Raw genomic sequence first — 27821 nt, 5'->3', positions numbered from 1 at the left:
TGGCATCTCTGTTAGCTGACCTCATGTCTCCAGCAGTTCTTATCACATGAATGCAAAACAGTCAGAAATGCTGTTCAACTATCACTTAAGACTTGGTATGTGCAACAATGCCCATAAATCATCCAGAAAAATATTGACTTCTTGGTTGACTAAAATGCTTAGAAGCCTGTTTATTCTCCATTCTTCGTATAACTATCAGCATATTGTTGCCATCAATGTTAGTGATTTCGTAGCAAAGTGAATTTTGCAAAATGTAGACCATATAAAATTTCTAAATGTAAAGAAAAAGTCCTTTATTTTCTGAAATTTAATAAACATTTTCTTGTTTATTCATAATCACCCTGATTATCTGCACCCTAGGTTTTATATATAAAAATGAAAGATGATTTTGAAGAGGAAAAATGTGATCCTTTGATAAATCGTAAAGTTAACCTATGGTCTAGTAAGTAAGATGACAAAATAAAAAAATTACTTGATATGTTTCTATTGTTCACACAATCCAGAATGCTGTACATCTTCTTTTTATGGAATGATAGAAACCTCTGGTCAGTTATACTTCAGAAAAAAACAATGATATTATAAATATTATATATAACATTTTCAGCAGGGAAATAGGATAACTGCAAAGAAGCATGATTTGTGGATGTGAAGTGTGAAGCATTTTCCCATCAGAGATTAGTGTCTAAGTGCAGTACTTACCTTAAGCACAAGGCCTTTGTTTTCATCAATGATTATTTTAACCTTTGATTTACATAAATAAACAGACATAACTCTTAAAGTGAATAGTGTGTTAGCCACCTAAAATTGGACTTTTGTTTCTGAAGGAAATGGTTTGGTTTTCTAAGTCTCTTTTCTGTTCATATTTTTTAATCCATCATTAACAGTAGTTATTTTGGACTTTCTTGGACATGAAAAGGCTTTCTCAAAAACTGTACCCAACAAGACATGGCTACTTCAAAAATAAACATGAGGAAAAAAGCAAATAAAATTGTTGATAATATGTACGTGTTAAAAACCAGCTTATCCTATATTTAAGATGAAATTGGTATTAAGTACAGTCATTTAGTTTAAGTGAAGTTAAGAAGTCAACCTTAAAACATATGGTACAAACTTATTGCTTAGAATTTTAGCCTTTCTGATAATCAGATGGCTTAACTATGTGTGTGTGTGTATATATCAGAAATCCAATCTTTCTTCCTCTATACCATCACAGTTTATATTTTAAATTAATTCATGAAAATCCTACACAATTTAAAAACAAATGCAAACATTCTATAATTCAGAAATAGCATATACAGAATTGGTATATTTTGTGGAATTACTGCTTTTTTACTTAACAGAAATGTAGTTCATATAATTAATGAGATTCAATTCAGCAGTTATTCAGTCTTTCAAAGATGAGAATCATGGCTGATTTCATTTTTAACTTTTTTTCAAATATATAGTCTCAGTTCTTTATTAGTAAAGTTACTCTGTCACAGTTTTTCTCTACCCTCTTGTCCACAAACACTGCTTTATTAGCTTTCCTTGGACTTTATAGGGATCTGACAAATTCCATTAGAAAGTCAGTCTAGCTTTTTGTTTCTTTTGACATCAACACACTAGGTCAGCTTATGCCTAAGCGGAGCATGTCAAAATGGCTGTCTTACTGCATTTCTCATTGTTATTCTCTGGGGTGATATCCCATGAAGGTCATATTATAGATCGTTTTATCAAAGACATGTCAACAATAGTAGCTGGACAAGGGTTGGTTCCAGCTAATGGGATATGTCCTACAAAGCCACTAACAGCTTGATGTCCTAACAAAAACCTAGTTGCCTAAATATACTTCACTGTGACTTCAGGCTGGTCTCAAATTTAACTATGTCTGATCTGCACATTCTTTCTCAAACCTCAAAGGACATTGCTTAATATCTTTTATTCTATAAGTATAGGATGAAAATCCAGATAATCTATGCAAGCATGTAAACAATATTTTACTTTATTACCTCTCCCCGTACTTTGTTCTTATACATCTAGACAGACACACAGACATGTCTCTGGGTGTATGCAGTATGATTTCAATATAGTGCCTGCTCTCAGACTTACTTAGAAGCATGTCTGGTAAATGTGTGAAGCCAGACCATGATGTTTGGACCAACTGAGCTGAAACAGTCTCCAAGAAAAGGAGGCTCGAGGTGCCAAATCATCAGTGGATATTCTCTAAACATCTTAACCTCATGGTTTATTTATAGAATTTCATCCTTAATCTAACTGTATATTGTGGGTAGACAGGAGGGAGGATGAGTACCAACTTTTTAAATATAATATGGTCTCCTGGCATCCATCAGCTGGATATGGCCCATCCAGAATGAGCATACTGGTTTGCCTGTTTCAAAGCTTCTGTTCACTGAAATCTGCCCATCTAAATGATATTTATTAACCAATTCAAGTGCTGAAACCCAATTTTTATCGACACCTTCATTCCCATGTTATTAGTACCATCTCCTAAAAAATTCCAAGATCAAATTGTCAGAAAACTCAAGTCTCAACACTAGCATAATATAATGATTTTGCTATTAGAAGTATTGACTGAACATTCTGCAACTCCTTAGACATTTTGACAAGTTTTTCTGTTTTAACAGATTTAAAAAAAAAAAAAACAGCTAATGAAATTACATACTAAAGTTTTATTCTTATATTATCCCTAGGGAAACAATTATTCATTTTTATTTTGGTTTATAATCTGATTATAAGTTTGAGAATTGGCTTGTTAGTTCAAGCAGGCGCCTCTTAAGGAATCCAAATGCATTTGATTAAGCATTTAACATTATTCCCAGGGGCAGGCAATCCCAAAGAGCCATTGGGCATGGAAGGCATTAAACATTCATTTTTCTGCCCTGTAATCAACCTTCTCCATGACCTGTCACCCCCACACTAGATAACCTGGGGGCCTTTCTGTGTCAGATGTCATGTACTAGAGACTTTAACTTAGTACAAATGAGAATTAGATTTAAATTACTCGGCTAATTTTCATTTCCGATTTTAAACAAAATTTAAATACCTGCCTCCAGAAATAAAAGATACTTATGTTTAACTAATACCAGAAGCACCATCTGTCCTGTCAGAAGCAGTTTATACAGGCTTCCTTTTTTTTTTTTTTTTTTTTAATGTTGCATTAAGGACGCAAACATCTACTTATCACTCCCACAGGAATAAAAGTCTATTTAAAATTTTTAACGTGTTGACGCCGCAGTGACTTGGGAGCATTGTACATTACCTCTATGTTAAATGCTTAAATCTTTTGTTATCTTTGTAGGAATATTTACCCAATATTTTTACTTATTACTACTTATTTTTATGATTATCCTAGACTAAGTAATTTAAATATGTAAAGCCCTGTATGTACATGCTATACCTAATTTGCAAGTGAAACTATAGTCCTGGTTCTTGCAAATAATGAATCTGTTCTCACATAGAGACCAAAGGGCTATTCAGTGTCAATGTCAAGATGCACTTCCCCCTGTTTCTATTTATTAAGAGGGAGCTGGAAATAACTGCTGGGGTGCTGAGCTAGTCCTGTTATTTTCCTTAATGTTTTTTGCTCATTGAAGCTTTTAAATTCCTTGTGTTTTTAACTTCCTTGGGGGGGAACTTAAGAATTCAATTTCAAATTGATCATTTAAGCAGGTAAACAAGAATCCTGTAAGTGAAAGTATCCTTCAAGTGAACTGTAGGCAAATAGATAAAAATTAAAAGGGCCATAGTCCATTTTACTAAATTTAACTTGCCACAAATAGTTACTGAAGTTTATAATTTTCATAGGGCTTTTTTTTATTATTATTATTGACTTTTCCTAGACCTAAGTAAGATGTATCTGTGCCAAAATGTGCTTTTCCTGACCTCTTCCCAAATGAAATTAAACTTACAGGTCTAGAGGGTTGATTTAACCTTGTACCCCCCAAAAAAAGTATTCTTTAATCATCATTTCTAAGAACAATCCGCTGTATTTGTGTATGAAGAATGGTTGCTTAAACAAGGAAAACTTATAGGTACAAATCATCCCTGATTTGCAAGTGAAAATATCATTGTTCATGCAGATGTGAGTGTGTTCTCATTTAGGGGCAGTGAGTCTATTCATTGCCTTTTTCCCCCCCTAAAATACAGCTCCAGACATATAATCACTATGCAAATTTAGTCAGCATATTTACACTGGAAACAAATGTAGCCAATTATAGAAAAATAGGTGGAGCTGTTTTAAGCATTCATTATATCTCTCAGGGCAAGGGGTAAATTAAACTTTATAAGGCTGCTGTAAAAATAACTATTTTAGAATTTAAATATGGCTGTGTATTTTAGTACTTATTACCAGATTCCATTTTAACACCAAGATTTAGTTTCAAAAAAATACTCAAATGAAGCATTGCAATCTGAAAACCTGTGGCTCTGCCCACAACAAAAGCATTTTAAAATGAGGGACTCAGCATGTCCCATTCCATGCTGAATCAGAGTGGCCTTTGAATTTCCAAGAAGTCCATGGTTTAACCAGCCTTGAATAAATAAGTGGTGGATAAAAGCCCCTGTAGGTGAGCTCCTGTCATCATCATCCACAAGGTAGGAAGCATTGTTCCTCCCACCCATTAGTGATCTGAATCATCACAGCCAGGAAGCCAGCTTTCTTACAACCCATTTTCTTGTCTTTAATGATGTGTCTTGGAGAAAGAATTAAGTAGCATAATGTGTAAAATGTAATTTGAAAAGCTAAAACATCAATGAGGGTCAAATTTTCATGAAGAATGACTAGCACAGCTTAGCTGCATGCAAAGTAATAATCAAAATCAGGTTTATCATTATGTTGTACACTGAAGCTAATACAAGGTCATATGTAAATTATACCTCAATTTAAAAATAAGGCTTATGAGAAGGGGAAGGAAACAGTATGGTTTTGTCAGATGCAACAGAGTACCTTCTAGTGGCAGACAAGATGATAGTTTTCAGTTATGTGATTTGAAGGACACAGAATTCTTCCTTGTCAAAAAACAAAACTGAACTATACACTTTTGTGTATATTTCTTAATGCTAAATGTGGCCTCTCTTTTTAGTTCTCTTTGAAAAGTACATCTCTCTGGAAAAGAAGGTACACTGGGTGACAATCATATCATGTCAAGGTATACGAGCATTTCTCTGGGAGAGAAAGATCTTTGCATGTCAGGAAGTGGAAATATGCTGGAGAATTAAGCAAATGGGGAGGGAAACAGCCAGATGCAAGCTGGATTTCCCCCGCTTTACAAAGTTGTTATGCAATAAGTTAGAGAAAGGCCTGACTTCGAATTACTACACTCTCATGTAGAATGAGAAAGTAGGAAAATGTTGGTGTTTGTCATTACCCCGGATTCGGCCTGGCACCTTTTAAAGTGAGACTGGTATCTGGGCTGAGAGGCACTGAGGTAAAAAAGAGCAGGTTCCTGAGCCCTCTGCAACTGGGCTCATTAGGATTAATCAAAGACCTACTTAGGGAAGCAGCAGGAAGCAGAGGGGTGGGATTTCCACACTAGGGAAGTTACTGGGGCCATCTGGCTAGAAAATAGGTGGCTTACAGCTGAAATAGTTTAACATCCAGTTTGAAATTCAGATAAGAAAAATCCCATAATGAGCAGTTTGTCATCTCTTCATACCTCCCCAATATATATGACAAGATGATCCTGCCTGAATAGTTAAGCATTATTTTAAAGGAATTAATGTGTACATAGCTTCCTTCCCATAATAAGTGCTCTGCCTCCTTTTCTCTTTCCTCCTGTGCTTTAAGAGCCCCTTTCATGAGATCAGTGGTTTCTGTTTTCTTCATCTTCAGAGATTGGCCTCCCTACAGAAGACTAGAATGACAATGAAGACCAAATTATTGTTGAGAGTTGTTGCTCCTGAGACTATAAAGGTGAAGCCTACTTTGTATTAGTGCATTTTTTTAATATATAGGCCAGCACTTTACACTTAATAAATGCAATTTTTTTTTAATCACACATTTTCCTTTTTGAACGACAACACAGTATTCTATATTATGGTCATTTCGCACATAACATATCTGCCTCTATTGAAAGCTTACATTTTCCTCCAGAAACAATAAGTATTAACAGAGTAAAACATTGGAACATCCCCTATTGAAGATAGCAGTATGATTGGGATAGTTTGAAAAATAATTTAATGTCCAAAAAGCATCTAGGACATCAGACAGGTTATTGACAAAAAATACATCTTTAGGCATAGTTAGCCTCGCCCCATGAGAATTAGGGGAGGGGGCCGCAGAGGTAGAAAGTTTAAAAGAGGGATGTTGCATGATCAGGTTTATGTCTGTAGAAACTAAAGCTTAGTTCAACTGGGAGTGGAGAGACAGAAGATAGGAGACATTAGAGAAGATTTTTTTGTTGGTCCAGAGAAGAAATGAAAGAGGACATGAAGAAAAAGAAAGGAAGGTCCAGAAGCTATTTGGCGATCAGAATCCCTGGGATATTATTGACCACTGTGACATCACTGATTGTATGAACGGGACTGTGCCTGGTCTCCCACAAATTTACAAGACAGGCTTGGTGAGCTAATGATTCATTCCAAGGATGCATTCTAAATATGCATTCCAAGAGCAGAGAATAGTATTTAATCATTCTATGATATTTAGGGAATTGACCCTCCTGTAACCCCACTATCTCACCCCGAAAACAGGGATCACAATTTATCCCTTATGACTACTAAATTTGTTTGGATATGGTTCCTTACCTATGTCAAAAGGATATAGTAAGACTTTGGATCCTAGAAATAGACTTGCTCCCTTGACTGAAGCAGAAGTAAGGGAGAAGCAGTATCTGCAGACAAACTTTGGTTTGGTGGTAGAACATGATGCCCAAGGGGTTAAAACAATAGTAAGTTCAAGATCAAGGTAGGTGTCAGTAAAACAGGAAACTACTGAATACAAACTAAATATAATATTTTTATAAATTATTAGAGCTGAAACTTTGAGGACCTGAAAGGAGATAGAAAGAAAATTTGAAGACAAAGAAAGAGGTCATAATAGGAAATGGATCCTTTTGTCTTTAGGCTTAATGCAGAAAAAATCTAAATATTAAATCACCAAAAAAAAAAAAAAGGCACCTAAGCTACCAAATTCTTACCATCTCAAGTTAGTGATTTGGAGAGCTGCTGATACTAGAGGTATAAATGTGATATAATATCTAGCATAGAATGAGGATGTCTTGCCAGAAACCTGACACCACCTATAAACTAAATTCCATCCTGACCACTGGGCCTCATTACTCATTAATTCATTTGTTAAATAAACATGTTTAATGGTTATCTACAGTGTCCCAGACACTTCTGGTTTTGTGAAACAAGACAAAGAAAGACATTGCCTCCCATCAAGGAGAGGGGGAGTCAGCACAGAGTGATGAGTACCCTCCTTTCTAGAGGTAATGGCTAAAGGAGAGCATAAAAGCAATGCACCTCAGCCCAAATCAAACCCCACACCTTCAGCGCAGTCTCTCCACAACTTGGACAGCATCCACTTGACTTACCAGTTCCCCTCAGCTACAGATGTCCAGCACTCAAAAGCAGGCAGAATTTTCTGGTAAACTGAAATTCTTGTCCAGCTCTGACTCTAGGCTGGGTTATTTATAACTTTGGACACAAGTCCAGATTTCCAGATACAGTGGAGATTATAGATATATGTGATGGTATCTAGGGAATGACTGCTGTATTTATACACATGCTCACAACTATACCCTGCCCACTCTTAACTACTGAATAAGAGTGTGAATGGAAACAATTATTGGGAAGAAAACTGATCTTTTAGAACACCAGCCTGTAATGAGAGAACTACATTGGCTGTAGATTAAAAGATATTTTTATGTTGAAGAAAAGATGTATATTACAAGCAGACTTTGTTAATTATTGTTGTTATTTTTACTTAAACAAGGTTGGAAGTAGAGGAAATAGAGGAGCAGAGTAATCTGTCTCTCATAGCCAGAGATTGTGAAAGAAAATCCTCCAACTTAATTTATTTTCCCTGATTATCAGAAACAAATGTGTATAGAGAATTAAAAAAAACTAGGTACCTGATAGGTATATGGCTATCCATAAATAAATACTGGTATAGATGTGGAAAATTGGAACCCTCTTACATTGCTGGTGGGAAGGTAAAATGGTTCATCATCTTAGAGCAGCAGTTGGCAGTTCCTCACCTGGTTAAACAGGTCACCATCAATTCCACCCCTAGGAATCTACCCAAGAGAAATGGAAACACATGTCCACATAAAAATTTGTACAGGAATGTTCATAGCATTTATTCATAATAGCCAAAAAGTGAAAATAACCCATATGTCTCTTGGCCAGTGAAGGGCTAAATATAATTGGTATAATAATACCAAGGATATTATTTGGCAATAAAAAGAAACTGCTGATGCATACTGTATAAAATGAATGAACCTTGAAACCTTGTGAAAGAAGCCAGTCATAGGAAACCACATATTGAATGATTGCATTTGTATGAAATGTCCAGAGTAGGCAAATATATAGAAACAGATTACTGGAAACCTAGGGCTGGAGGGGGGATAGGAGGTAACTGCTAATGGATATAGAGTTTCATTTGGGTGTGGGATGATAAAATATTCTAAAATGGATTATGTAATGGTTGTATATATACTAAGGTATACTAAAAATATGTATGTCCACACTTGAAATGAATAAATTTTATGGTATGTGGACAATATATCAGTATAGCTACTTCTTAAAAATCTAGCTTTGCTATTTTGGCATCTTTGACACTTTTCCTACTTGCTGCAGCCACAGCATTTTGCATGGTATTTTGGGGAAAGTAATGTGTGAATCTCTGGTGTCTTAAACAAGTCCTCTACTGTATGGGTATTTTATGAGAGTTCATTAGGAATTATTGCTTAACTAAGCCTGGAATTGCAATCCAATAGCTTCTCAGTAGGAATGAACCATCTGTGCAGTTCTTTAGATGAGTCTATTCTAACAGAACACTTTATATTTCAGAACACATTGATTTAATGTACGTAGCACTGCTATGTAGCCATAGAGGAGGAGTTTTTTGTTTTAAAAAATATTTTATCAACAGTATACTTTATGTTATAGTCAGTGTATTTTTATTGTTAATCAAGCAATCTCAACCCAGGGGGCATTAATATCGAATGGTTTTAATTTTTCCTAGTTACTGCCTTAAGCCATGTTTTGTTGAATCTTGCAGAATTTTCTCTCCCTTAACAAAATCTTGCACATCTCATAGCATTCATGTCCCTTTCCATTATTAGAAGGTTGGTCTGGTGCATTTTAAAACACCCATCTCAGGCCTCCCTGGTGGCACAAGGGGTTAAGAAGCAACCTATGAAGCTATCCGCAGCCACTGCAGCACTAGTTCGATCCCCAGCCAGCCAGGGAGGAACCCACATGGCTCAGCAGACCTCTCCTGACTCGCCCGCTGCTCCTCTCAGCAGGGTACTTCGGTCAATCTGCCTGTTCTGTTCCCCACTCTGTCTCTGGTGAAACCTCTCATCCCTCCTCATCTCTGGCCTGTACTCCAGCTCTTGTATGCGTAAATAAATAAGTCTTTTAAAAAAACAAAACACCCATCTCATACCTGATTTAAATCTAATTTCCTTTTTCCCACCCCATCAGAGTGGATGGAACCTGGTCTGTTTCTCAGATATTTCCTTCCTCTCCCTTTTCAAGGCCTAACTCCTTGGTGGTAGGTAGGCACTAGGTAATGAATGAGAACAGTGTCCCTTTACCTAGTCTACCAAGGCTGCTTATTTGGTAAGCCATCCATGCCTTCTGAGTGACAAGTGTCAAAAGGCTGCTTCACATTTGGAGCTTTCACCTTCCCGATGTGGAAGGTCCAACCTTCTTGACTAGCTTCTTCCCACATGGTGTACTGGGGAAAATTTAACAGCTGATTGGGGCTAGAGTAGGGTGGTGATACGTGTATATATGGGCATAAGTTTCTTACACTTACTATGTAAAAAATGTCTACTACGCAGTTTACAGATAAACTGTGCATTATTCTTCAGCGCAGATTCCATAGAGCCGATTGGTTCTCCCAGAAAATGTGCGGCCTCTTGCCAGACTCCTTTATTGGTAACCATCATCTAGTTGCAAGTCAAACTATAATTCTATAGTTCCAGCATGGGTGTTGGTGATGCTTTCATTTGAGTTAAAAATTAAGACAAAAATAAAACAAGGAAGGATATCCGAGCTTCACTCATTAGTCAATGTCATGAGCATCTTCTTTTCCGAACCAGATTGTAGTTTCTAATGCTGGAAGACTATGCTCTTCACAATGTATGGATTCTAGCCATGATATATTTTCATATTTAATCTGCATTATCAGCATTTCCTCTGTCACTCTCTTAACTCTGGACAGTCAGTAAAACAACAAATCAAGTCCTAATTTGTAACATTTGTTGATTTCAAGCTACTGACATGACCTTACTGAATGCATGAATTGGACACTTCTTTTCCCTCCCAATAGAGATCAAGCAGCCATTTAAAAAAAAAGCAACTGTAAGATTAAGTAATAATAAAATGATTAAGAAATGATCTTAAGTATGTATTAGCTTTGTTTTTAAATAACTTACTTAATTTTAATTTATATAATTTAATTTTTAATAATGGCTGTTTAAATTACCCAAAGATTAAAATTGATTGGCAAGCCGGTTCCAAAATACCACTATGCCTCTCACAAAGCATTCTCCTAACAGCCTCTTTGTTACTGTGGCCCCTTCCCCCTTGGAACTACCTTCTTGATAGGACGCTGACAAGATAGCAGGGCTGTATAGACTACTTCCTGGGTGCCCGTTCTTTCTACCCAGCTCATCAAAACACAAATCAGGTCAGCTTCCTAATCAGTGCATATCTGATTTAAATCTCAAGCAGCGATGACACTCCAGAGTCTCCTTTTCGCAGGCACTCCCAGTATTTACTGGAGAATCTCTTAGCAGTTTCCTCACATGGCATTGAGAGGGAAAAAATCATCATCTCCCCATTTTTGTGGTGATAGGGGGAGATAGGGCAGCTCTCCTACCACCCACACACCACATTCCAAAGTGGTAGATCAGTGTCCCACAAGTGTCCTCTCTATTCTTTCTCATATATTGCGATACACTTTTGGAGCTGTCAGGACCAGCTCGTCTTCTTTTAATAGTCTCTGGGTAAGGTATAATTGTGTCTTTTGAACGTGTGATACTCGAAACCTCCTTTAGTGTCAGAGTTATTTATTCTAGATTGTAGATTTATTCTATATTGCAAGATTTGTATAAAGATTTATTTAGCATTCTCAAATTTATACCTAGTATAGTAATGTCCTTGGCTTATATAATGTCATGGACATGATTATTTTCTCCCTAAATCACTCTGTAAGTCACACATATGCACACCATATATATGTGTGTGTATTATATATTTTTTCAGTGAACTGAAAATCTTTCTGGTTTGGGTTAGACCTATAATTAGTATTCTGGTTTCCTTGCATTCCAAAATGTCCTAACTTTGATATACTTTATTTTTAGTTACTAGACTTAGAGGAATTCAGGTGTTACTAAATCTTGATAACATTTTCAAAGAGATATAATATTCCTATATTTCTGGGGTGAAATAGCTTGAATTGCTCTAAGTCTTAACCTCACCAAGGTTAAGGTTCTCTAAATAAACCTTTAGTGAAGGAAAGCAAGGGGAAAGGGTAAGAACTTACCCTATTAGATATCAAAATATACTATAAAGCTATAGAGTGAGAAAAACAGCATGAACATTTAAAGCAAATGAGAAATTTATTCAAAGAATCTCAAATGCAGAATCAGATCCAGGTATATATATAGAAATCTTGTGTATGATAAAGCTATCAGTTCACATAAGGATAATTAATATATGCACATACGAGAACATTTCTAAAATACTGGAGTGAATGGGAAGTGTCTAAATAAATAAGCATAAAAACATCAGGCCAGAAAATATTAAGGAAAGATTGACTTGATTTCACTCAAATAAGAATATAAAGAAACATTAGAATAGACAACTCTAAATCAAAACAAACCCTAGAATTCTGATTATAGAATTGAGACCACCAGAGGTGGGGAGGAGAGCAAAGGCAGGAAGGAGCCAAGTGGATATTGTGGAGGATTAATAGTGCTTTGAGGTTGAGCATGGTGTTGTAACATAAATCTGAGGAGGTGTGAACCTGTAACTCTGACTCATGTACAGTATTGTAAACCAGTGTTACCTCAATAAAAATAATGCAATTTAAACAAAATTTTTTAACTTATATATAGCAAGAGGAGTCATAAACTAGGTAAAGGGAAAAGTGGTATACCAAGAGAAAATATTTCCTCCACACATGATAGATAAATGGTATTATCCTTTGAGGTACACTGAATTTATTTTGGCTGAATACTGAACAGCCGGTGTTAAAATCAATGAGTAGCCTGAGGCAGGGTTGAATGTTCCCATCATAAAATGATCTTCTGAGATACAAGAATAAATATAAAATTTTATTTTAAGAATTTAAGTAGTGTTACAATCTTATTACTAAAAATTCTGTATGTTTTTAAACTTTGTCATTTTGATGTAGCAATCTAATTTCTCAGCACTGCCAACTGCTCGATGGCTCCTCTGTACATTTTCAATACTTAAATGTTTTCATTTGATGAAAAGCATGAATGGGGGGCTATCTGTGCCAATGTGGGTTACTGTTAATGGAGATTCTGCTATCAGGTCAGTAAGCTTTCCTTTTTCTCTAATGGAATAAAAACATAAAGGCTTACTCTCCAACTGCTAGACTTAAAGATTTGGCTGATGATGGTGGTGCCATGTCATTGAAGCACTTCTGCAAACTGAAGCAGTGAGTAAAGAAAATGATTTCTGAGTATTTAAGGAGCACATGAAAATTGTGCCCTCACATTTTTATTTCTCATATTTTTGCATTCATGTGCTGCTTCTCAGCCATCATTGGGTGCACTGCTTCTCCTGCCATGAGCCTTTGGTTGTTACCAAGTGCTTTTCCATCAGTTTTAGTATCTGCAGTGGACATTATTAAGACATGTTTCATTCCAGCAGCTTTTTCTTTTGTGACATCTCCCCTGCCATCTCACCTGGAACATAGTCGTGAATACATTTGACGACAGTTCCAAATCTTCCCCTTGTACGTAATGTTTGTCTTAGGCAAGAGGTTTTTGATTCCAGGTTGTATACATAACACTTACCAGTGTTTTTAAAACCAGTATCGTATATTAACAGTAAATACAAATGATGGTGGATTTTTTTTTTTAAAATAGATCAGGCGAAAAGTGAAAGAAAGCTGTGAGAATTGTTACCCGGCTCCCATCTTTTACTTGCTAATAATCCATGTTTAGAGGAAAGACTTCTATGATGAACAACTGACAGTGCTAGTGCTGCAGAGAGACACCTGCCTTGGGGAGTAGCTGCTGTTTATGGCTGTTTTGTGTGTGCACCTTATTTTTTTTGTCTTATATTCTTCTGCCCAACCATACATCCATGAAGTAAACATAGAGTTAATAAGTGGGATACAGAGAAGACAAGCAGAGTCCCATGAGGGCAGGAATTTGTTTAGCACTAGTTTCTCCAGTTCCTGGAACAGAGTGTAGAACTCAGTAAATACTAGTTGAGTGAATGGCTGTGCAGACTGCAGTCAAGTGGGAAATACGGATAAGTAAACAGGCAACTAAAAGGCAGTATTCTCAGTGCAGTGACAGAAATATGAGCAGACAAAACAGAAATAGGGCACATAAGACTCCTGGGAAACCCCTCGAAGACACCTCCGAGAGGCTATGCTGGAGATGAATGTTGAGAAATCAGCAGAGGCTTGAGAAGAAAGTAAACAGCGTAAGCAAAGATGCAGAGCCTCAAAGAGCAGGGCTCCCTGAGAAACTGCAAGTCGTTTTTTCTAGTGAAAGCACGGGGGAGGAGGCCAGAAAGAGAAGCTCTAGATCACAGGTCTTGGGAGCCATGGTAGGGACTTCAGATTTTATCTGAAGAGAATGTCTTCAAAGGAGACATTTAAATGTTTATGTGAATACTTACTCACCTGCCTTCATGTTTAAATAATAGCAGAAATTATAGGTGCTTTATAAGAATTAATTCATTAAGTCTCATCATTCTCTGGAGTAGGTACTTTTTGTTGCCTTCATTTTGCAGTTGAAAAAACTGAGCATAGAGCGGTTAAGTAATTTGCAGAAGATGACTCAGTTGTTAGTGGAACTTAGATTCCCAGGCAGTCTGTATCCAAAGCCCATACCTTTTCCCACTATATTCTTTGAGAGCATGTATGTTTCCTTAAGAAAAGGGAATAAATTTTTTTCCTTGTTAATTTCTCCACACCTCCTAGTAGCCAACTTAGAATGTTTTTTGACTTTGCAAATAGATGTCTCAGCAGTTCAGCAGTCTGCGTGTCTTCTCTGCGTTTTCCTTTCACCATTCAGCTGTCTCTTATCCTCTTTAGTCATGATCCCTGCCCCCCCCCCAGTTTTCTGGATGGAGTTGTAAACCCCATTTGCCACCAGAGTACTCTGTGTAGCCCCAGCCATTAGACAAAGCTTGAGACAGGGCAGCAGTTGTTGTTTGAGTCTCTTCTAGAATCAAGGGTGCACATACCACAAAACTCAAAAAAGGGGGGGAGGGGCAGAGTACTCAATGTGATCATCTTTCACTGATTGTTATTCATTCCACTAGCATTTACTGAACAGCAACTCTGTATGCCTGGAACTGTGTAGGGAGGAGGTGAAATGGACAAAGTGGAGAAGAGTAAAAAGACAATGTATCGCCCATCGTCCCTGATCTTTCAGTCTTAGTCAGGGCTCGTATTTCATAGCTAGTATGTGTCGACAAAAGTGACATGATTTTTATTAAACGGATGAAGCAGTGTGGTTTCGAGGTCTAGTTAATGGAGTGCATTGTAAACCAGCTCCCACTCCCACGACTTCCCGTTGACTACACTGTAAATCCTCTGCATCTGCCTGAGGGGCTCTGTACTACATGCCACACTGGTGTTTGGGAGAATTAAGTGCTTAAAATTGTCTAACCCTATGCTGTTAAGTAGGAACATGCTCCTCTTTTCAAAAATTCAAGCAATTGTTGAACAAAGACAAAAAATGTAGGAGACTTAAATTTCAATTTACTTATCCAATGGTGAACTTTGTGGTTTCTCTTTAGCGCAGAGGAAGAAGAATGACAGATGGTAATCTCACATTGACACTGTAAAGATGTGGGAAAGTAGTCACAATCTAAAAACTCAAAATGATGAGAAATTTTTACTTTTTTTCAGAAAAAACTTTAGGTCAAGAAAATCAAGTAATTTGTGTTTGGAGACTCTTGTATCCTCCTTGTTATATCTGTATGTATGAAATATGAAACCCTGTAGCAAGATTCCACCTTACTTAATATCATAATTATAAATACACTGCAAAAAGGGTATCTTATGCCATTGAACTCACTGTGATAGTTATTGGCTACACGTATTTTTGCAGTTTCAATCTAGGACTTGCAGTTTTTCTTTTATTCAGCAAAAATATATTGACATTGAGAACAATTTGTTTAATAACATTTGGTTTTTTTATTAATTCATTCCTTTACTTCATTCCTTCATTTGTACTTTAAACAGATTTAAAACTGGCATAAGTTTACAACGAAACACACACAATAATCTTCATAGAATTGTTTGTAAAGCAAAAAATTGGGGGTTAAGTGTTTCTAGGTAGAAAATTGGTTATTAGTTTAGATGAATGTGGAAAATGATGAAACGGTTCTGTAATTATTGACCAAAAAGTTATTCACCCTATAATATTTTTTAAAAATTACAAAAGTGGACTATAAGTTAATGTTTTCCAATGGTGTGTGCAAAATGACATATCAAAATGTTAATTGTATTTCTCTCTGAGTGAATTTGCAGATGGTCTTGTCTTCACTTGCAACTTTCTGTCTTTTGTATTGTCTGAGGTTTTTAATTACCATTATTGTTTTTATAATTAGCATGTGTAAGATAAATAGAAAAGATAGAAAAAATTTTTAATCAAACTTGAAAGGGTAAAAGGAACTCTGAAATTGACTGTTAATTAATTAAGCATACCAAAAAATGTTGGCATATTGCATGTTTATTTTCTTTGCACTGTAACTTGTTTTTGAGATTTCCACTCCTCCCTCCCCCATGCCTCTGCTAAAAGAGCACTGAAGATTGATGTAACTCCTTTCCTTACCCCATAGTTTACTGTTCCCTATCCTTCACCTATCTCCCTCTGCCTGCTTGAGCTAAAATGACAGGCAGATTCAGTTTGAGGTGGAACATTAAGTCACTGGTCATTCCTCTGATGTTAAGCCTGTCCTTTACCTCAGTCTGCAAGTTAGGTAGTGCAGATGGAACTTGGGTGTGTTTCACTAACAAAGAGTCAATTTAACCATCTCTCTTGGGTGATGTAGACTTAAGCTACTAAAGATACCCAGGTTTACCCTAAGAATTCTAGACTACCAGAAATTAGAATGAGATGATTTTTTTCAAGGGTAGAGAAGTGTGACTCAGCCCTCTTCTTGGCCCTTTAGATTCTAAAGTCATTACTTAGTCTGAACTGAAAGCCCACATTTTTTAAAAGTATATTGGCCAATTTCCAGGTATTTTGTGTCTACAGTTGTGTCTACTGGTTTAAATCTTGAACCCTGACTGAGCTGGTTTAAAAGTTTCAGTTTCAGTAATTTAGCAGCTGAAGGAGAAAAATCAGAGAGCATAGGCAGAAGGCAAGAGTACTGAACAGACCTGTCTACTGGGTGGTCCATTAACTGTGATATAAATGAATGTGAGAAACTGACCGCTCCCATAATAATTATAACAGGCTTAGCAGCAAGTCCAAAAAACCCTAAACAAGGTTTGTTAAAACTTAAGCAAGGTTATGTTGGGAGGACTTTCAAAGACTTTATTTTGATCTACCTCAGAAGATCATTAAAAAGGTATGTTTCCATTGTAGCTTTAATAACTGAGAACACGGGGAACATGAATATCTTACCAGGTTAGAGTCCCAGAATCTGCCCAAGTTGCAGGTGACATCAGCCAAGAGTCACACTTCCATGTTCTTTACCCTTTTTTTATATTTAACATTAGCTTTTGCTAATTTTTCTCCTTTTCCCTTTAGGTTCCTTCTTACTACTTGCTCTACTACACCTAAATTCTCAACACCAAAAATAAGGGAATAAAAAGATGAGGAAAGGGGCCTCCCCGGTGGTGCAGCGGTTGAGCGCTGGGTTGCGAAGCTGCCCGCAGCCTCCCCGGCGCCAGTTCGATCCCCTGCTGCTCCCCGGCCACCGGAGGAGGGTCCCACATGGCGCGCAGACCTCTCCTGCCGCCCGCTGCTCCCCTCAGCAGTGTACTTCGGTCCTTCTGCCTACTCTGCTCCCCACTCTGGCTCTGGTGAATTCTCTTACCCTCCCGCGCTTCTGACTGTACCCAGTGCTTGTATAAATAAATAAATCTTTTAAAAATAAATAAATAAATGAAGATGAGGGAAGAAGTGAAAATAGAGAATGGAAGGAAAGGAGTAGATTCTGGGATTTCCAGAAATCTAAACTTTTTTTTTTAATATTGCTTGATTTTTTTTTTCCCCCCCAGTAAGGATTGATCCTGTCTGGGTAGAGAATAGTAGGCCTGGAGTTAAGAATTTGGGCTCTCCAGCTCCTCAGGCAAGTGACTCACCCTTCTTATCATCATGTATCAACTGCCACGGAGACTCAAGTCCTTAATATGATAAAGTTTTAGGAAGTGGTAAATCAATGAGGGTTGACTATTATTAACTTCTAATGGTATTTTTATAATCAAGACTTGTGTGCATTTTGGTATTCTCAAATTTGGAAGAAGTAGATCACTCCCTGTGTCATGGGGTCTCACTAATGGAGGCAGCTTGATTGTCTTCTCTGAGGCCCTGTGCATTACCTCAGCACAGGAAGAGGGACGTGAGTGCCCCTGCCTGAAGTCTGAAACAGGGTCGAGGAGTTGTCCATGCCACCAGAGCTGCTTCCCAGATCTCAACAAGGACCTCGAAGTCCACCTCCCATAGCAGACCTGCATTTTGAGAGAAATACCTCCTTGAAAATAAGAGGGGCCTCCCAGGTGGCACAGTGGTTGAGCGCTGGGTTGCAAAGCTTCCCGCAGCCTGTGCAGCACCGGTTCCATCCCCGGCTGCTCCAAGGCCACCAGAGGAGGGTCCCACATGGTGCGCAGACCTCTCCTGCCGCCCATTGCTCCCCTCAGCAGTGTACTTCAGTCCTTCTGCCTGCTCTGCTCCCCGCTCTGGCTCTGGTGAATTCTCTCACCCCCCCCCCCACTTCTGACTGTACCCAGTGCTTGTATAAATAAATAAATAAATCTAAAAAAAAAAAAAAACCCTTAAATAAAAAAAAAAAAAAGAGGATGAGAAGTGTATCATGGGGACAGGGAGAGAGGATAACACTTGTCAAGAAATAGAGCAAAGGGGCCTCCCCGGTGGCACAGCAGTTGAGCGCTGGGTTGCAAAGCTGCCCGCAGCCTCCCCAGCGCCAGTTCGATCCCCGGCTGCTCCCCGGCCACAGGAGGAGGATCCCACATGGCACACAGACCTCTCCTGCCGCCCACTGCTCCCCTCAGCAGTGTACTTCGGTCCTTCTGCCTGCTCTGCTCCCCGCTCTGGCTCTGGTGAATTCTCTCACCCTCCCGCGCTTCTGACTGTACCCAGTGCTTGTATGTATGTATAAATCAATCAATCAATAAATCTTTAAAAAGAAAAAAAGAAATAGAGCAAAAGGTGTCAGTAAAAACCCAGGTAGATAACCCTTCAGGCAATGAAATGTGGTCCTTCAGTGGCAAGTCATGTTCAGTCATTGCTAAAGTGACTTGTTCCAGGTTAGAGCAGCAGCTTCTCAAATCCCCACAGCTCCTCCAGGAACAAGGACCAACTTTCCAGAAACACCTTCTCCAACTTTGAAATAGGAAGAGGTGCTGGTGTTTACTGACTCCTGACTCTGCTTCCCTTCCAGCTGACCCTCTGGTGGGCAGCATCGCCACACAGTACATGACCAACAGAGCGGAGCACGACCGGATGGCCAGACAGTGGACCAAGCGGTATGCCACATAGGGCCCCGCCTGCCCCCGCCGGACCTGTGCAAGCACATTCACCAAGTGCATCAATAGCCCTACCCACCCCTCCGACCTCGGTTCTTATTTTCTTATTTTTATTAAATTTGAACCGTTCTGTGATGGTATGTCATCTGTCCCTCTCCTGCCTCCCCTGTTTCCTTCTCTTCCCCCTTCCCTCCCACCTCTTGTTTTATTCCTTTTTTTTGATTTCTGTTAACTTGAAAGAATTGGGTTTTTTTCCCCCCCCACCTCAATTTGGATGGAAATCTTTTTTGTTTTTTTTTTGTTTTTTTTTTTTTTTTTCCTTCAGAACAAAAAATGTCAGTCTGTAATAAGAGCTTTCTTACAAAGCCTTGTATTACTGTGTGGTTTTGTTTTTTATTATTTGTTTTATTTTAATTTTTTTCCTTTTATGTGATCTTTGGGAAAATACGAATTCAGAATTATATCTTGTTTCTACCTAAATGTAGTGCTTAGGGTTAATTTTTTGTACTGAAGTCTTTATTGGTGGGTGCATGCTACTGGGAACAAGTTTTTGTACAAAAGCTTCAATCAGAATCACTGTGCATTACAGAGACTCTGTTTATCACTAGCCTTCTGTCCCTCACGCAGAAGACGGTTGGATTGAACAAAATAATATGTATTTTGATTTACTTAAAGTGCTTGTAAATTTCTTAGGGACCTGCCACTTTTGACTGTGGATCAGTTGATGTACACTTGCATTATTAAAGCACTCAATAAATCACTGTGGCTGATAAATGCACTCCTGGTAACCCAGCGTTTACTTTGTGTCCTGGTGACCAGCACAGCCTTCCATGTGGCAAGGCTTGTCTAACTCCATTACATATTTAAGTACATTTTACATCTCAAACCTTTTAATGTTTCTTTGTATTGAATTGATTAACGTGGGATTTCGCCAGTTGCAATAGCCTGATGATCTTACGGTGGTTTCAGATTATTCTCATTTCACATTTTGGCTGGACATTAGAAATCCTTTTTGTCACCACCACTTCACTGAACAATCAAAATATGTGACTCCAAAATTAACCCTCTAGCGAAAGTGAAGGCTGAGCCATTCATTGTGTTCAATCACTTTTGAATTGATTTCTCTTTTTTCCTCTTTAAAGTGTTATAATGATTGCCCTTGAGTTTTGCTTTTTTCTTTTTCTCCGTGATTTTGGTGGAAGACGTAAATCCAACTTTGTGTAGCACGTTCAGTGATGAGGTTATGTCTGTTCTGGCTTTGACCTTGTGTTTTTTCAGGTATGCAGCTATAGGAAGCAGAGAAAACTTGTGTGGAGCAGCTTGAAACACACACTGATATGCTAATTGATAGTCAGGTCAAGGTTCTTTGTGTTATAAGGCATATTGGAAACTCCTGCTTCCACTAATAATAGTTCGTAGTTCAAACATATAGTTTGGTGTCATTTAAGGAATACCTTTGCTGCTGAATATAGGATTTTCAATAGTAAGTTACTCGCCTCTATATTTCTGATTTAAAAGATACAGGTTTTTGTTGTTTTTAAATGGCTAAAAAGAAATCCCAAGGGAAATATAATTAAATATTGAAAATGTTACTTTTGAACCAAAGTACCTGGGGATGTTTTTTTCTAGTTCTAATAATGATTTCCTCATTTTATTTGAAAACATTTTCCAGCACAGCAGAATACCATATGGTCTCTGTCACAACTACTCAAGTCTATAGTTGTAGCAAAAGGAACTACAGATAATACGTGTGAAGGGACATAGTTACTTTCCCAAACAGTAAGTATAGTGGATTTAGCCTTGAGTTGTAGTTTGCTAATTCCTGGTACAGACCACCAGAGTCCAGGGAGGGAGAGAGTCAGATGTCAGATAACTAACCGTTAAACATTTTTCTTTAAAATAAAGTAAATTTAATTATTATAAGACTAATTTTTAGAAAATCATTGAAAATGTTTTATTTCCCGCAGTCTTTCTCACAGAGGTTTTTATTTTTACTTTATAGATTTAAAAATTATACTCTAAAGGCATTGCAATTTGCTTAATGGCTTTTATTTTTTTTACTTTTGACTGATTAAAATAGACTCTTGATATTAATGCTGATTCTTATAGACAATGTTTAAATTCAGTTTGCTTTTCTTTTAAAATGTCAACTCCAACGGACACACATTTTCTATAAAATATCCAGGATATTCTCATATCTGGTTGTATACTTTAGATCATTTTAACATGTATATTATTTGGAAGCCAGAGAATACAACCATTCTAGTAGAAGATCCTATCACAAATCTGTTTGCTTTCCCTGTCACTTTTAGGTTTAATGCTAATTTAATATGAGGAGTCAATAACACTTCTGCCCATTTTTATGAACTCTGAATATTTAATGACAAACAAAAGTACCCATCCCTCAAAATGTGAAAGCTAGAGAAAAGAGAGACCATTGAAGTTTTAGTTGTGCCTGGTAAATCTAGATTCTGGATAACATGGCAATTTTGCTTGAGATCTATAATCACAGCAGGCATTCCAGTTCCACTAAGTTTTCAGAACATTTATAAATTAAGATTTGGGAGTAGTTTAACACTCAGAGAGCTAAATAGTTTTGATAATTATAACATTTCTAAAATTTAGGAATTATTTTACAACCTATATTATTTAGCTTTGCATACCAATTACTGCTAGTTGTAGTATTTTGTAACTTTGTTAAATAAAATCTTGGCAGGTACTTGGCTAAGGCAGGACCATTGGTCATTGAGAAAATAGTTTGAAATGACATTTTTTGAATCTTAAATCACTGAGGTGGTTGTGGCTTTAATTTGTCATAAAACTTCAAATAAATATTGTTCTTCATCTGTTGTTCTAGAGGAACCCATTGAAGATAGCAAATGCATAAGTAGTCAGTCTTATCATTTCAAGATTAGAAAGTAAACTAGAAGTTCATCATGGAATGTTGGTTTTGGGAACTAGGAAAAAAGGAAGTATTTTTTCAGAATGTACTATGTACCAGGTCAGAGGTTACCTTAAAACCTGATCTTCACCTTTAGAATGTAAGCTAACTGTGATAGTTTAAATATTGTCCCCCTTAAATTCCTATGTTGAAATCCTAATCCCCAAGGTGATGGTAATAGGAGGGTGGGGCCTTGGGGAATGATTAGGTTATGACATCAGTGTCCTCCGGATTGAGGTTTGCCCTCATCAAAGAGTTCCATCTTGTGAGGACATAGTGAGAAACCAACACTACAAACTGGATGAGGGTCCTCACTGGAATCCAATCTGCTGGCACCCAACTGCATGAGATAAATTTCTATTGTTCTTGTCACCTAGTCTGTGGTGTTTTGTTCCAGCAGCCTCAGCTGACTAAGACAGTGACTCTCATTTTTTACACAGCTAACAAGGCATCAGAGTGAGATTCCCACCCAAGAGCCCTCGCTATCAATTACAAAATCTTGTATATACCTTTCCTGTATTTATAAGATCAATCTATAAAAACAAATTGGCATAATCCAATGTTAGAGTCAAGGTGCTCTGCCATGTCTCGGTGGTAGAGATTTTGCCAGTGTCAGTAGGTGGGAAAAACAGGTTAAAGGAAATATAGACCTGTTATTAACTGGGAGAACAAACAGCATTTCTGATTTGAGAGATGCCATGGAGAAACATGTCACTTGGAAGACCCCCAAAATTCTCTGCATCTTAGTACTTCCATAAAAGAGTCTGATAATTATTTTCAGACATGGCAGTTTTTAATTGTCTCTATAATAATTTGTGCTTTAAAAGGGATATGTTCATAGTTAATATTGAGAACAGTTGAAATTGTACCCAGGAAATCTGTACCAGAGGATCCTCACCTACCCTTGTATTTTATTTCAAGGTGACCTTGTAACCCTCAAAATGTCTCTTCTGTATGGGGTTCTCTAGCATGTGGGGCAGCACACAATGTCCCTTTCTGCAGTTGTCCTCAAAGGAAATATGAGCAAACCTATTTAAAGTCTGAATCATAGTACTTCAAGCTATATTATATTTGGAATATCTTGTTGGCATTTTCAAAGGGCTAAGGGAAGGTTGGCCTCTGAGGACCTCCCATAATCACTCATTTCCCCACACCTATGCTTCCCCTGAGGAACTGACTGGTTCCCTTAAGCCTGGAACCTTCTTTCTCCACTAGGCACCTTCCACTCTCACATTCTACCACAAACATGTGGCTTAGGGTGGCCAATATATCCCAGTTTGGCCAGGACTTTCCAAACTGTTTTAAACTGGGAAGTCCCTTGTATCAGGAACCCTCTCATCTGGGACACACCAGTTCATACAAACTTCAGTGCTAGGACTAAATTTCAGCGTAATGTCTCTAATATTCCACAGGGCCAGTTTAAGTGGCCCAAAGAAGTGTTTTCCCTGAAGAATGGTACTGATTGGATACCCAGCAGTCCTTCTATAAGAGGTGTGCACGCTAAGTTCTGAGGAACTCCCTCCACTCGATGGATTTCTGATAGCACATGAATCACTTCATCCTGCCTTTACATCTTCAAATATAACTTAAGGTATGTATCCCTCTCTATGAATGAATAATCTTAAGCATAAAAATGCATTTTAAAAAATAATTTTGTTTTATGACTAGAAATTATATATACTATATTTTGGTTGAATAACTGTGAATGTTATTTCAATCATTTTCAACTTATGCCTTTCCTTTCTGCTTTGCTTTTCTTTGCCAATAAGTATGCATCATATGAAGGAAAAAAACTATTCTTTCAAATGAAAGGCTTTTCTATGCTTTAGTGTGCCTGTTCCTTGAGAAGATTGTTTTAAAGGGAAATCCAGGAATTTAAAAAAACTTATGTATGAGATCCAGGAAAATGGAAGCACTAGTATAAGCCCCTATATCTCTTGCCTGTTTACATATCCATATAGTCAAAGTGGTACCAACACAGACTGCTCCAGAATCTTCGAGTGAGGATTTTCAGTTTGGCTACAGAAAAATCTTTACCCAATAATGCCAGCATCTTTTAGAACTGATATGGCCAACCCTAATCCCACTCTCATATCATCCCCAGCACCCTGCAACATTGGCCTCTCATCTGTCTCAAAATCTTATGTGGAAGGTCAAAGTTCAGAATGACAATAACATTACAGCTTACAGGAAATCTAAATTTATTAGGCTATTCAGCAGAAAAGCCACAGATGCTTTGACGTTGGTGCTACTGAGCACATTGAGAAACACAAGCAAGATTCTTCTCTTTAGTGTATAGAGCAAGAACAGTACAAAGGAGAAAGAAGTTATCCTCTCTTGATACAGCCTGTCTCTATTGAGGTTGCATGGAAAGTAGATAACATTCTTCATTGTCTGTTGAATCTCCAACTTGAAACCACTGACAGATAAGTGAAGATGGCCACCTCCATGAAATCTGGCAGTTTTAGTCTCTCTCCTTTAGATCAACAAACAACTTTTTGTTCACCACCAATCAGTTCCAAGTGCTATGATTTTAAAAAGCAGCTTATGGACGGCCTCCCCGGTGGCGCAGTGGCTGAGAGCTGGGCTGAGAAGCTGCCCGCAGCCTCTGCAGCACCGGTTCGATCCACAGCCACCCCGGGTGAGGGTCCCACATGGCGCGCAGATCTCTCCTGCCGCCCCCTGCTCCCCTCAGCAGTGTATCATCAGTCTGCCTATACTGTTTCCCGCTCTGGCTCTGGTGAATTCTCTCACCCTCCCACACTTCTGACTGTACCCAGTGCTTGTATAAATAAATAAATAAATAAATCTTTTTTTTTTTTTTTTTAAAGGCAGCTTATGAACAGTTATTCAAAACCTAGGTCAAGAAACTCTAGAAGCTATTGTTAATCCTCAAGAGATTCTACCACTTTAAACAATAATGAGAAAATTATTTAAAATTCAAGTATGACTATGCATTTTTATTTAAATCTGAAACATTTGTTTGTATTAAAGAATCCTCAAATTCTCATGTATTCTTAGTGTGTAATAAAATACCAGATGTACTTGTCAGTCCAGATTTGGGCTGTTGGATTTTGGAAGAATGGTAATGTTTAGTTGTTATTTTGGATTTTTATAGTTGAAAAGGAGAGGAAAATAGGTTCATATAAAAATTATGTTTTGATGTAAAAAATAAAATAGGTATATATTTTTTACAAGTTGACATAAAAATTCTACTTTCCTAGACACTGCAAAATAACACAAAGATGCTGTGTATTAAACTCCCAAAATATTTGTAAGTTATTTGATTAGTTTCATGGATTGAGAGGTCAAGGATTAAGTCATTGGGTCAGCAGAGTAAAGGGAAATCAAAAATGAGCTCTACTTATGAATAAAAATTTTGTCTGAGTGGTAATATATATAGCAAAAGATTGAGAGTATAACCTCCATTTAGGGAAGATGAATAGAGAGCTTTAATTCCTTCTAAAATGGAGTGTATAAATTAGCCCTAGTATCCAATCCTTTTATAAATAGAACCATTGGAGTTTTCACTGGGCACGTGGCCACCATACCTACAAACTAAATTCCCCAGTCTCCATGTAGTAGGTGGATTCCAAAAATGGCCCTAATTCTCCATCCACATCCTGTTCAGATTTTTCCTGAAAAGATGGACCTTTCTTTTTTTACCCCCCACTTACTGTCAGTGTTGACCTCATTACTTAACTTTGGCTAGTAGACGACAGTGGGAGTCATCTTGGCCTTCGAGGTCTTGTGCACTTCCTGACTACCTTGGAACGCTTCCATGCCATGAGAATCAGCCTAGGGCCAGCCTATTAGAAGCTGAGAGACCACAGAGCCACAGCGTACAGTTCATGCAGGTGCATCAACCCAGACAGATGTCCACCTGACCCGTATGTTTATGAGCAATAGTAAACAGTGTTGACTTAAGCCACTGAGTTTTGAAGTGCTTTGTTACCCAGCAATAACTAATTAATCCTCTTCTTTACAGCTGGGAATGGCCATGGAACTAAATTCTAGCCCAAGGAAGTGAGGAGAGCAAAGTCCAGGTCACACCTATATAAGAAAAGTGCTTACCCTCCTTTCTGTCTTTACACCTTCCATGATTTGGAATGCAGACATGACGCTGCTGGGCCAACTGTGCACCTGGCAACAAGGACGATATGTGGAGAATGTGGAGCAGCAACAAGACAGTTGAAGTTCCGTTTTGAACATGTGATTGAGGTGCCTTGAGTACATCCAAGTAGAAATGACTGGCCATTAAATAGACTCGAATCACGTTCAGGAAAATTCAGTAACCAGGATTTTAATATGAAGTTGGGCATCCTCAGAGTGTGGACGGGAATGTGATTGTGGAAGAGAATGGGATAACTTAGGGAGAGTGAATGGAAAACTAGAAGAAAAAGGCCAGAATCAAATCTGAGGATAACTTGCCACCTATCCTGACCCAAGTGTCCAGAGATGACATTTTAACATAATTACTTAAAATGTTGACTATGTCCTTCAGTGGTGGTTATGGTATGATAACATACACCTGAAGGGTGTGGTCCCAGACCTCTAAATCATAGAGTGTTTTAAACCAATGTTACCTCGATTGAAAAAAAAAAGTTGCTATAAAATGAAAAAATTTCTCTGAAATACCTATACTGTGATGGAGGAAAAGAATAATGCCAGCGGTAAGTGAAGTATTCTGAGAAATTTTGGGAAGACAGCTGCAGTTATTGATGAAGCCATAAGCAGAAGTGTACACAAAGTAGAACTCACACAAGGGAAAACTGTACAGGTAAGAGTCTTTCCAGGAAAGAACCTCCCTGCTGCTCAAATGCAGGAACAGGACCTGCTGCCTTGGACTTGGAGGTGGTAGAGCCACAAGACACCATAGCCACAAAACCCCTACACAGTCTCTCATGTGGAGAGTTTCTTCTCCTTAGACATCCCTTGCGGTGGCCTTCCTGACACTTGCAGCTGATCTGAGCCTAAGAAATACGTGTACCAACCTCATGGTGATGGGCAGAGGGGAAATATCACTAGGCAGACAGACCCACAGACAAGATTTCAATTGTATCTCAGTTTACCTTTTTTTTTTTCCCAAGGATATCATCCATGAAATTTATTACATTGTCAGCTGATTCAAACACGCAGGATTTTTGCCTGGAATCAGCTGCCTTGGTTTCCAATACTGCTTTCACCACCTCTTGGTGTCTCAGCTAAGAGCACCTGTCTCAGTTCCACCCAGAAATCCACCACGGGTACTTGCTGCAGCAGACATCGCTTTGGGTACGCTGGCACTCTTGGCTGCTCAGAGAGGCTGGCCTGCATTTGACTTGGATTTTAGTCTCTGGTACTTGCTGTTCAGTCGTCTGTCTCAGGTGTAATTCCTGTAACTCCAGCCTGTCACTGGCCAATCCTTAGAAGAGCATGTCTGGCATCTCCTGCGGACACATGTATCTGCCTCAGTTTACTTCATTTTCATGAAGCTATAAAGCCATTAACAAATGTTATGACTCAATCATTCTGAGTGCTTGAAAACAGCATGTTTATTATCATCTGTACTTCTTATGTGTGCATACTTTTCAAATTAAAAAATTTATTGTAAAAAATAGATTGTAAATAAGCCTTTCATAAGTATCGGGTTAAATTAGCTTCTCTGTGATACATTTTGTTAAGCTGATTTTTTTATAATGAGTGTATACTACTTTTGTAATCAGGAAAAAAAGACAAAGAAGATAAAAGTTGGAATGCCCATAGGCAGCTTAGGTGGAAAGT

General features: G+C 37.9%; 1 protein-coding gene across 1 annotated transcript in view; it reads left to right on the top strand.

Annotated features, from left to right (window-relative positions):
- Nucleotides 1-27821, top strand: part of UBE2E1 (ubiquitin conjugating enzyme E2 E1) — a gene marked incomplete at both ends in the record, with an annotated part of 521622 nt that overhangs the window by 253695 nt on the left and 240106 nt on the right. The window contains one exon of the mRNA XM_084246429.1: nucleotides 19033-19130. Coding sequence (XP_084102555.1) covers nucleotides 19033-19130 — 98 coding nt within the window. Of the gene's footprint in view, nucleotides 1-19032 lie in introns of the transcript that reaches the window.

Source organism: Talpa europaea (genome assembly GCF_964194135.1).
Source record: "Talpa europaea genome assembly, chromosome: 11".
Lineage (NCBI taxonomy): Eukaryota > Metazoa > Chordata > Mammalia > Eulipotyphla > Talpidae > Talpa > Talpa europaea.
This window is presented reverse-complemented; position numbering and strand designations above follow the sequence as displayed.